A 12,086-nucleotide genomic window follows, 5' to 3' on the forward strand; every position below is an offset into this window, starting at 1 on the left:
CAGCGATACTACACAACAAAACGTCTAATAAGATATCTATGTTTGCATGTTTACATACATGCCCAGGACACTAACCCATAGTCTCGATGCGTGTACATCGAAGAGGAGGGGCGGAGCGGAGGGATGGACTAGCTCTAACAAAAACGCCTGGGCATCAAACTCGTGGCGAAAAGTGTTTTTAAAGTTAATAACAGCTGTTGATTTTATTGCTGAGAGGCGCGCTTGATAGCTTTCTTCTATAATACTGGAAGTTCAGAGGTAAAATAATATAATACGCATGAACACAGCACGGTGTTCGATCAAGATGATGTTGAGATCTTGTCAGGACTCCCTGCATTCTATATGGAAGTTCATGTTTTCCACCCTTAATATTTTGTTGGTTTGCTTATTTGATTATTAATGCTGGTGCTATCTCAGAACCGGTTCAAAAGCCCTAAAGCATGTATGCATCTGACTACGTCTCAGCAGCCAATTTGTCCCTCAAACCTCATGCTCCAGGCGCAGAGTTGTTAGTTTTAATGATGCAACACTCTGGAAAATGGTAGTCTAACGGTGCGAGTAGCTGAATTTTCAAAACTTAAAGAGATTGTTGCCGATTGCTGAGTAAACAGAAGTCATCTAGAAAACTAAAGCTGAAGAAAGATTACAAAAACTTAACGTCAGGCAAGGGGCTTTTTGTAATGTGTGTTAACCAATAGCCTTTAACCAGAGGTTTCGGAAAAGAAACAGATGGCATGGGAAATTTTTTAATTATTTAAGAGTTTGCATGGCACAATTTACGTTTAGAGAAACAGTCGCTGAAATAAATGTTTTTTAGTTTAAAATAATAAAATTAAAGTTATCTTATTTCTACATGCACACAAGTATTTGCTGCTTGTGAAACTTGAAAACATTGGAAATTTTCACGCCGAAAATGTTACCTTTTTATTCATCAAGACAATGGCTAACACCTGGCGATGGGAGTCTTCGCTCTGACTGGTCCGTTATAAATAACATTTTTCCGAGTTTAGTTGGCACGGTGACAATCGTCTACCCAGAGATTTGCATCGCTCTGAACCATTTAAGAAATAGTTTGGAATTCCTTGGGAAGGAAACTGCTTAGAAGCATACGCATTTCTATCATCGACGACAAAAGATACTTAATAACAGACTGTAACCTGGAGTTAAGTTGGTCACGATGCTAACTGGAAATGTATACCCTAAAATTTGTATATCCCTGTTAACAATTTTTGCGCTGAGTAAGTACAACGTATTGTTTTTGGTTATTTCCTATTTTTCTTTTCTTTTTTCTTTTTTTACTTTTTAACGATTCTCGAAAGAAAAACGTAAAGACGAATTCCATAGATTTAACTTTCGTTTCTCTAGATCTAAGAATCTATTTTTGGTGGTATCATTTCTTGAAGCCCGTAACCAAATGAAACCGTAAAGAAAAGTCATCCAGTGCCCAGTTGTTCAAAGTGCGGACCTGACAAAGTTATGATAATGTGTTATCGCAGTAGATACAATAGGCTGCTTGCTCTTTGGGCATAAAGGGTGAAAACCACAAGCTGCTAACCGAACATGAACACTAGCGCTCGCCTTGTAAAATACGATGAATATAGAAAGTCAAAGAGCCGTGGAAAGAATATAATTTCAATTATCTGTAAAACTGAATATGTAAACGGAGGATGGCGGACATCGGACGACAGACAGTGCACAATGAAAATATAGTGTGAATAAATACATAGATAAATAGATAAAGAACAATTAATTGACGTCGTAATTTGTCAGAACATCTTCGGTCTCCTGCTAGAAACTCGTTGGAAATTTTTAAAAAAGTTTCTAAAATTGCAAAAAAGTTTCACTTTCATATTACTGAGAGGTATAAACTTCAAACGGTTTACTTGGTACCTCAAGCTGTTGACAGGCCGGTGTTGATTGAATAAACCAGGGCATGTAATACCGCACAGTGAAAGGTAACTGTTAAGCTCAGAAGCTCGAACTACTGGCATGAAATTACAGATTACCTTGCTAACTCTTCTCCTACCCTCGGAACTGAAATCTAAACACTATGCAAGAGGCTAACACCGCATCACGAAAGGAAGCGGGGTGAATGAATGAAAAACTTTATATAAGTGTTTATGTTTTTAGCTATAAGCTAATGGGGGACACTAAAAAATTTAAAAGTCAAATACATTTACATATGTAGATGATAGTTATTTACAGTAGATAATTATAAAGATTATAAAGTTATTTAGTTAAGTTTTAAATTTCAACGAGAGTTGAAAGGTCCACTTTCTTATGTTCTTGAACGAATTTAGAGTTTCTATCGTTCTTAGGTGTCTTGGTAACTTAGACCAGATGAGAGGTCCCATATATTTAATAGAATTCCTACCAAATCTTACAGTTTCGAATCTTGGCAGTTCGAAGCCACTGTTCCGTAAATTATATTGAGTGTCCTTTATATTAAATAAGTCAGAAATATTCTCAGGTACGAGACTGTACGTGCTTAACTTTAAACATCAAAGTGGCAATGTCTTGTAGGCGCCGATTGTTCAACGTCGGTAGTTTGGCGCGACTTAGCAGTTCTCGATAGGACGCTGATCTAGTTTTGTACACCGCCCTGAGTGCTCGCCCCTGAATCCGCTCAAGCTTTCTCCGATCCGATGCATTACAAAAGTACCATACTAGATGACAGTAGGTTAGATGGGGCAGAATTGAAGACCTGTAAAGTGATAGTTTAGCATTACAGGGTATCAAATTGCGTAGCCGCACTAGGACCCCTACTTTTTGACTGGCCTTAGAGCATAGATCACTGATATGACTAGTAAAACTCAATTTTTCATCGATTTGAACTCCTAAAAGCCATATTTCCCCCATTCTCTTAATAGTATGGCCATCAACAGAAAAATCTTGATCATCGTTGTCTTTGTCAACATTTCTCGGGTTGATCGTTAATAGCTGGAACTTTTCTGGGATAGTTGAGAGATAGTTGTTCTTGTACCAGGATAGAGCTTTCTCTCCATGTATCTTGATACTTTGCGCGACAACGTCATGCTTCTTCCCCGTGACATACATCTGATGGTCGTCGGCATACATGCTCAAATTAGCATTATTTATATGAAATGACCTATCATATATATATAAATTCATTTTTCTCCATACATATTATTTTTATTGAGCACCGTCTGCAGTCTTCCGCCCTCATTTTACAAAGTCCCATAATTACTCTGGGTATTGCATTATAATTTTAGCTCATACTGTGACAACATCACTTGCTTTTAGGGAATTAATTTTTTAAATTAGATTTTGTTTGATTCGTGCATTTAATTGCATCTTTTTATTCCATAAGTCCATGTTCCCAATTTCTAAATAACATCAAATACTTTTGTTCTTTACCTCGATGGCTGTTATATTTTCGTCATATTTTTTTGGCTGAGTATTTTAGGTACTTAGTAATACCATATAATCCTTTATTACCACAAGGCTTCACTGTAAGCCTGAAATTTTCCAACTTGAACTGTCACATTAATTTATACGCGCCCAAAGGACAAGGGAATGGTTTAAGCCAACCTAGTGCAACGCGCCTCGTTAGTGTGGGATTAGCCCTTAATCCTCTTACCTAGCAACCGCGCTCGACTTATAAATATCCTGATGTGATTATACAACAGTTCAGTTGACCTCAGGCCTTGCTCTTGTAAGCTACTCTTCCCATTAAATGTATAGCTTTAAATATATATTTGGCCTCCACTCTTCCTTTCGCCTCCGATAATCGCACAGTTAGCTATTCGCCATCTTCATGTTATGGGAGTGATTTCTTTTGTGTTGTTCGTGTGTGTATGTGCGTGTGTGCGTGTGCGTGTGTGCGTGTGCGTGCGTGTGTGTGTGTGTGTGTGTGTGTGTGTGTATTGGTGTGTGTATTGGTGTGTATTGGTGTGTGTGTGTGTGTGTGTGTGTGTGTGTGTGTGTGCGTGTGTGTTTGTGTGTATGTTGTTCTTGTCTGTCGGTCTGTCTGTTTAAATTGTTTTGTCTTTTTTGAAGTGATTCATGATTGTGTTTTCAGCTCATTCCAATTCCTTTTCAGAGGCGTCCTCAGCAGTTAAAATGACTACCCCACCGATCTCGAGAAGATTATGGATAGAATGCACACCAGGAAGATGTCCACCGGGTAGTACTGACCTTTTTGAATGTGCTGATAATCAGTATAACAACGACCAGGATTGCACGTCGAATCATGGCACCGACCAAACCTGGAATGTGAAATGTAAAAGATCCTCACAACCTACATGTGAACTAATGTGCCAGAAATGTGATCTGGAAAGCAAGAAAAAAACAATCTATTGTGTCGGTGACATCGATACATCAAATGTTAAACATACGTTTACATGCAAAAAGAGGTGTCAAGAAAGAACAACAACTGGTAGGTTTCACAACAAAGAAAACAAGAAACCTAAATCTAAACAGTGCACAAATTTCCGCATGTTTATTAGGTTAGAAAATGATTACATCAAACTTTTGTAAGTTCCCAAGCCACGAATAACATTCTGAGAATCTAAAACCCAATTTGCCTTTGTTGGGGTCCGGAACTTAGACCAACCCTCCACCTGCTAGGTTATATAAAGCACTTTGAGAGATGCTGAAGCTTGAAAAAACTTAAAGCAAATATGGGCTGGAAACGGCATGTTCACTGAACTGTGCTAACAACTAATAGTGGCTAGAAATTGTTTTAGGTGTGTTACATTAAACGTAACTTTTATCTTGAAAATAGCGTTTAACTTAATTGTTAAAATAAATAGTAAATTTCAAAGTGATCTCGGACCAAGGAAAAAGTTATCTTGGGAAACTTTCTTTACAGTCTGAAATGCACCCAGACACAAGGACCAAACACCGTTTGTTGGCCTAATTCAAGTAGTTAGGGAATCGTTTTATCATCATACAGCTATGGCTTATAATAACTATAAATAAACAAAATAGTACGGATATATAGTTTAGCTAAATCTTTTAAGGCTGAGAAATATATGTACACTTTTTCTCATAAGTATTTCTTCTAAATACTTATCTGTCTTGAGCTTGTCTACAGACGCAGTTTAATACAACTAAGCTTTACATGATGATCTTGATTTTTTACTTTACCATCAGCATCATCGTCATCATCGTCATCTTCCATATCAGTGGCATCAGGAGTAGCAACACTTATAACAACATCATCGTCACTAGCATTATCATCGGCAGCAGTAAAACTTTCTCCAACATCATCGTCATTAATATTATCATCAGAAACAGTATTAGCACTGACAACCTCGTCGTCAATAGTTTCACCAGCTCCAACGCTGTCACTTAAAACCCCGTCGTCAATAGCATCGGTGGCCGCAGCGTTAACGTCAACATCAGTACCATTACCATCTTCAAAAATTTCATCTGGAAAATCGTTGTCACTAATACCATACTCGTCAGTGACATCATCGACAGTGTCATCACTCCTTATGCCTCAACCATCATCAACATCATCGTCATCACTGTCAAAGAAAATTCAGAAGCTGGTAATTTTTTCTTATCTTTGTATTGTACATGTAATTAAACTTTTTCCGTTTTTCAAGGATTTTTGTGGTTCATGAACCTCGCTGCAACTTTCTTCATCTTAGGCAAATGATACTATTTCAGAGTTCGACAGCCTAAATATTACCAGCAACAATTCCTTGCAGGTATGTGGTTTCAACGATTAAATTTAAAATCCATCTTTTAATCTAAATGTATAACGAAAGAGCAGCTACAATCTTCGTGTCAATTCGTGGCAAAAAATATCCATGCCAAGACGATATCTCTTCTACCTATGGTTTCAAAGTAATTAGTACCCAGACTATTTTTGTCAGTGATCTTTTCCTTTTTTTCTTTTAATGGTAAAAGCCTTACAGGACCATTTGAAACTTATATATAGACGAAGATTTGATCAAACGAGAATGTCATATGCGGTATGATTGTTTTTTCAAAAGTTGTTGCTGTTAAATCGCACGCGCACGTAAATGCTGCCCTTGCCAAGTGTCACAGTGAATTAATTTACATCTTAATATGATTAACCTGGGTAACGTTAAAAACCTGAATAATGTGTATTATATGGACCAACAGGAAGCTGCTAATTTGTTTGAAAACTTCACCACTAATTATCAAAACATGACACTTGGAGGACAGCCTGGAGTAGAAAAGCTCAGAACGGAGTCCATTTTTAAGGTGGCAGTTGCCTTCGAGAAAATTGTTCTTAGTTATGGCAAATATCACTTACGTGGAACAAACCGTTCAAAAAGGATCAGTTACTCTTACCGCAACATGTGTGAGTACATACATGGTTGTATTTTCAGATTTGTGATAATGACCATTTATCCAGTAACTGATTGAGCGATTGAGAGAGTGAATAACTGGGTAACTTACTAGTCGACTGACTGACTGGCTGGCTGACAAAGTCACTAATCGTCTCTCTGATTTGCTGAGGGATTGAACAACCAACTGATTTGTTGGCGCAAATATAACTGAATGAATTTTGTTAATTTCGCAAATCTGTCTAATACTGTTATATTAACATAATTTTTTTCCGTTCTTTCGATAGTACTTGTTATTAAAAAAGATTACAAACAAACTGCAAGTGACTTCCACTCAGGGAATCACGAATGGCAAGCCTATATTAATATTTCCTCTGGAAATTTTGTGGACAACGGTTTGTATACACCGACGATATATTTTATCGTAAGTAATTCGTCGCTTTTACATACCATCCTTAATAAAACACAATCTTTTGAAATTTCCATTTGCCGACATCTAAGCTACGCATAAGCTCGCTTTGCTCTCTTTTAGGATCAGTAATATTTGTGTGTGTATACAAGAATCTACATGATTTAATCCAAACAAATTCTGAGAAAACAAGGTATGTGAATGGCTTATATAATTTATATAATGTAATCTAACCTTATCTAGTTAGTACATTTGAGAATATTCAAGGATTCGTTTCAGTTTTTTCCTGAAAAGAGAAGAATTTTTTAAGCCTCACAAAAATAGTTTCAAAGGGTAATTAGTGTCTAGTCGTACACCCCTCTGTCCGTGTTATCAAAAAACCCCATCGATGAAAAATTGAAAAGGTAGAAACGTTCAATGGTCAGTGGACCCCACCATTAAAGCTTACTCAGCCTTACGGATTTCTCCCGTCCTTAAGCGAGGGACAACCAAGAGTGAACGAGGTAAGGAAAACTGCATACTCACTTAACGTCAGAATCGAGGTAAGTTCAGTGAAAAGAACCAATATGGGCGTTGAGATCTTACCAAAGTATCAGCATCCTAGTTAGAATTTCCCAAATTTGGGAAGTTTTAACTGAGATATATATCGCCTCCCGGTTAGCTCAATGGATAGAGCGCTGGACTGATGTGCGGGAGGTCGAGGGTTCGAGCTCCGCCCGGACCAACACTCAAGGTCTTAAAATAATTGAGAAGAATATGCTACCTTTCTATAACATCAAGAATTGGTTAGATATTCTAGTCTTCTCGGATAAGGACGAATAAATGGAGGTCCCGTCTCCTGCAGGGTTAGGGGTAGGAGACGTTAATTTCCCACGCACTAGATTACTGTGTGATGGATGTCCTCCTCTGGGGTGGGATGGGTGGGTTGTTGTCTTGCGTTTCATACATGAGTCTCTGGCTTCGGTAATATTGGTAATCATGCCCCACGTAAAGACATTAAACTTAGATTACTATTACTTACTTTGATATCTAGAATATTTCATGGATCTTAAGAGCGTGTCTCTGTAATTTCCGACTGCTCGAAATTAGTTAAAAAATAAATCTTCCCTTAAACTTTGCATGTGGATAAGGAAACCATTGCCTATCATCGGAACAAAAGTGGTTTCCCTCAGATTTCAAAAGTTTTTTATTTTTAACAATTTTCCGCACGTAGTTCAAATCGTGAAATTGACATCATTTGTGTACACAAAATGAGCAATCTTTATTAGGATCTCACGCTGTCAAAAATGATTTAATACGCGACATATTCTGGAATACAACAGTTTAATACATCAACTTTCCAAGTGTTATCGTAAAGGTAGAGTATCTGGATAAATGTATACACTGTCGTTACGTCAAATATGCCACTACTTGACTAGGCCGAAAAGTGGTACTTTTTAAATTGCGATTTCTCCGTACTGGAACAAGAGTAGGTATCAGGAGTTACACACACTCAACAACCGTACACGGGAACACTATATTCTGTAAAAAAATATCCATGGCTATTATAATAGGACAATAAAACCTGACTTACAGACGTTCTACAGTATTAGTAGGTACACAGAGCTGTTCATTTGCGATTATTTTGTGATTCATTGTGGATAATTACGAATGCAAATTACCGAAAGCAGCGCCGTACAGGTCTGTGAAAATAATATATTTCTACTTCACTTTATTTTTTCCTGCGATAATAGCCATGGATATTGTTACAGAATATAGTGTTCTCATGCACGATTGCTGAGTGTGTGTAACTCCTGCTCATTTTGGGGACACAAATGATGTCAATTTCACAATTTGACCTATGTGCGGAAAATTGTTAAAAAATGAAAAAACTTTTGAAATCTGAGGGAAACCACTTTTGTTCCGATGATAGGCAATGGTTTCCTTATCCACATGCAAATTTTAAGGGAAGATTCATTTAAAAGTGAGCGTTTTTCTTCACTTTTCAAGCAATATCTCAGATGCTTTTGTTTTTCTGGTTACTTAGGCGTGTGTTAACGAGGATTATAATGGCAGCTATGGATCCCAAACCAGCAAAGTTACAAGAGAATGTAATCTTGAAGTTTAGGAACTTGAAGGTGACAAAAAAGCAAAGTCCTATTCATTCGAATCAGTTCAGATCAGTTTCAGTTTCAGTTACTTTATCATCAGTCTCACTTGAACGAGATACATCTTAGTTCTGCTTCTTTCTTCCTTTCAGATAGACACTAGAGAGAAGCATTGCGTGTCCTGGAGGGGCCTCAGGAATAGGTAAAACGGGACAACAACTAACTTCAACACTACCAACAACAATATCACCCAAAAAGCCTTCCAATTGTTGCTTGCTTTTTTTCTGAATTTAATTGATTTAGAATTGAAAGGAGGACTGAATACCATTGATCACTCCTTTGTGTTACATTCCAACTGGTAATAGAAGTCTTGATAAGAAGTATGGTCTAACGTCTCGACGACCTGGGCAGAAGTCTGACCGATAAGTGTTTACAAGATATCAATGAAGAGATTGTGTTATAAAAATTTGCTCTCGTTTTCCTTCGCTTATAGCTTCAAAATACCTATGACTCTGAGTGATAGAAACAAAACCCATCGAAGTCAAAAGCCAAACGCGACACGAAAAAGATGCACTGGGCTCTGTCGTGAGCAAGCAAATTGATGATGCTTACCGCCTCTGACTTCAGTCTAAGATATTCAACCAGCTTAATTAATTTAATAATCCCAGTAAGGGAAATAAAAAAACTATTAAAGCTTTCATTATATAGACTGTGTATTACATGACTATTATCGGTTCAAAATTCTCGTTCTTTTTTCAGTCAAGATGGATTTTCGAAAGATGGTTGTCATTTAATTACATCACAAAGCAACTCAGAAGAAACAGTCTGCAACTGCAGTCATTTGACTCATTTTGCTGTCCTAGTAGACTACAGTGGTGGCAGTGTGCACGAGGTATTACGTTGTTCAATATTGCTTCTAGCATTGCTCATAAGCGCATTAAATTGATAAACATCCTATTCCGTCTGTTTCTGATTTGTTCTGCAGCTTTCCCAGAAGGAAGAAGATATTCTTGAGATTATCACTTACGTAGGATTGAGCCTTTCAATCATCGGAATGATTTTAACCATAATCATGTATTCCTTTTTCACGTGAGTAAACATCGTCTAGTTTCTTAGGCCTTTGATTGGTTGAAACTAACAAAGAGATATAGATAAATCACTTCAAGTATTTTATTTCTTAAACCAGAGATATTCATCAGCCTCTGACTCAAATAAGACTGAGTCTTGCCGCGTCGCTCGGAGCTGGTCAAATAAGCTTTCTCGCCGGAATGCACGCCATGGGTAACCCTGTGAGTATGGTTTTTGTGTTTGTTTCTGGTCTCGAAATTTCTATAAAGAAAATAGAAGAAAAACTCTTTTTACCTTTTCTGCAGGTCGTTTGCATAACAGCAGCAGTTCTTACGCAGTATTTCTTGATGGCTGCTTTCTGCTGGATGCTGGTGGAAGGAATCTACTTTTACTTGTTTATTGTAAAAGTTTACAACATCAGCAATAAGATGATCGTATATCACGTCGTGGCATGGGGTATTTTTCTTCAATCAATAATTACTACCTATTGTTTTCAGTAATGATCTGCCCTATTTCGAATCAGTTTATTAATAATATGATTTCATGCGAAGTTTGACCTCCTCCGTTTCTTTGTGTGCAGGTTTCCCCATCACCATGGTCAGCATTTCTCTTCGCGTCGCAATCGGAAAAGGAGAGATTCAAAGCTATACCAGCGATAAATAGTAAGAAACACAGTTTACGTTCATTGATTCCTCCCCTTTTGCTCCCTCTACATGTTTTGGTTTTTCTCTGATTTGGGTTTACTTTACTTTATATTTCCCTCATATCTTTTCTTCGTCTTGCCCACATCTTCCTTTTTTCTTATGTTTGCAATCTAGTTCATTTCTTATTTCATCCTTTCTCTTACACTCCTTTTCAGTCTTCATATATATCTATTTAAATACATTACCCTTTTTATAGCCAGCGTAGCAAACTACTTGTTTACTTTCCTCTAAACATGTTTTTGTCTTTCCCTTTTATTTTAAGCCTGTTTTACCGCCGACCTTCTATTTTTAATTTTTTTTTTAATTTTCAATTGTGAGCTGTGATTTGACCTTGATTTGACTTGCTTTTAAGATATGATGCAAGCTTTATTTCTGGATCCTTTAGCTTTGTCTTTCCTCTTTCCGTCTTCTTTAGTTGTTGGTTGTCATCAACTTATGACTTGATTTGGATATTTGTTGCATTTCTGACAGCAACTGCAGTGGTAAGTTTACTATCAAATTTTTGCAATGAAATATTAAATTTTAACTTTTCCATAAGATACTTGACCTATAACACATGCACATTGCTCTATTACGGTTTTTATCTTCTTTAATTTTTTGGTTTGGTTTTCAGCTCAGCAGTTTTATACTCGCACTTGCTATACGGGAGTTGACCATATTTCCACAAACAAGAACCACCAAGATTCAGCGAGTCCGGTACAGTCGCATTAAAATCAAGAAGAGAGAAAATCCCTTTATTTGATTCATTCTCTTGCAATCTGAGTAGTAGTGATGAGCATTGTTTGTGAGCCCTAACCCGCGGACTTACAAGGGGTTCAAAGAGAAGGGTGAAGGAGGGGGGAAGAGTTGAAGGAAGGGGGAGAGGTGAAGGAGGAAGGAGGGGTAAAGGAGAGGGAGGGGTGAAGGAGGAGGGAGGGGTAAAGGAGAGGAAGGGGTGAAGGATGGGGGAGGGGTGAGGGTGAGGGAGAGGGAGGGGTGAAGGAGGGGGAGGCGTGAAGGAGGGGGGAAGGGGTGAAGTAGGGGAAGGGGTGAAGGAGGTGGGTGAAGGAGGGGGAGGGGTGAAGGAGGCGGAGGGGTTAAGGAGGGGGAGGGGTGAAAGTGAGGGGAGGGGTGAAGGAGGGGGTAGGGGTTAAGGAGGGGGAGGGAGTGGTGGATACGATTCTGCCCTCTGGTTTTTTTCCTTTCACAAAAATATATCGAGAAGATTTTATCTGGGCAACTTTCCACTTCAGTAGCTAGTAGTTTACCTTAGAAAATGACAAAGAGATGTTGGCTACGGGTTCTAGGTTAAAAGGGAGTTACGGTAAACCAATTATCTACTTTCTGATTCTTATTTTCTATTTTCGTGTCAAGCTTGACTGTAACTGTTCCCATGACAAGCCAAGAACAGTGGAAAAAGTGAAAAATCTAACGCAAAACTCCTCCATGTTAGAGGAGGTCACCCTCCTCTCCCCCCCCCCCCCCACCCCCTCATGCATGTTGCGCCATTTGCAGTTGACATAACCTATGTTCAATTCAAGGTAAAAAA

General features: G+C 38.1%; 1 protein-coding gene across 1 annotated transcript in view; it reads left to right on the top strand.

The window, feature by feature from the left end:
* The first annotated feature begins 424 nt into the window (after window positions 1–424).
* The window catches only part of LOC148718650 (uncharacterized), a 28,199-nt gene continuing 16,537 nt past the window's right edge, over window positions 425–12,086 (top strand). The window contains exons 1-16 of the mRNA XM_088740905.1: window positions 425–1,238; window positions 4,064–4,399; window positions 5,119–5,519; window positions 5,622–5,681; window positions 6,103–6,304; window positions 6,578–6,685; window positions 6,823–6,892; window positions 8,726–8,816; window positions 8,939–8,988; window positions 9,546–9,678; window positions 9,772–9,875; window positions 9,973–10,075; window positions 10,160–10,310; window positions 10,435–10,516; window positions 10,974–11,040; window positions 11,172–11,254. Of these exons, the coding sequence (XP_088597031.1) occupies window positions 1,178–1,238; window positions 4,064–4,399; window positions 5,119–5,519; window positions 5,622–5,681; window positions 6,103–6,304; window positions 6,578–6,685; window positions 6,823–6,892; window positions 8,726–8,816; window positions 8,939–8,988; window positions 9,546–9,678; window positions 9,772–9,875; window positions 9,973–10,075; window positions 10,160–10,310; window positions 10,435–10,516; window positions 10,974–11,040; window positions 11,172–11,254 (2,102 nt within the window). The 5' untranslated portion in view covers window positions 425–1,177. The remainder of the gene's footprint in view (window positions 1,239–4,063; window positions 4,400–5,118; window positions 5,520–5,621; window positions 5,682–6,102; window positions 6,305–6,577; window positions 6,686–6,822; window positions 6,893–8,725; window positions 8,817–8,938; window positions 8,989–9,545; window positions 9,679–9,771; window positions 9,876–9,972; window positions 10,076–10,159; window positions 10,311–10,434; window positions 10,517–10,973; window positions 11,041–11,171; window positions 11,255–12,086) is intronic.

The sequence above is a fragment of the Stylophora pistillata genome, chromosome 12 (genome assembly GCF_964205215.1).
Source record: "Stylophora pistillata chromosome 12, jaStyPist1.2, whole genome shotgun sequence".
Lineage (NCBI taxonomy): Eukaryota > Metazoa > Cnidaria > Anthozoa > Scleractinia > Pocilloporidae > Stylophora > Stylophora pistillata.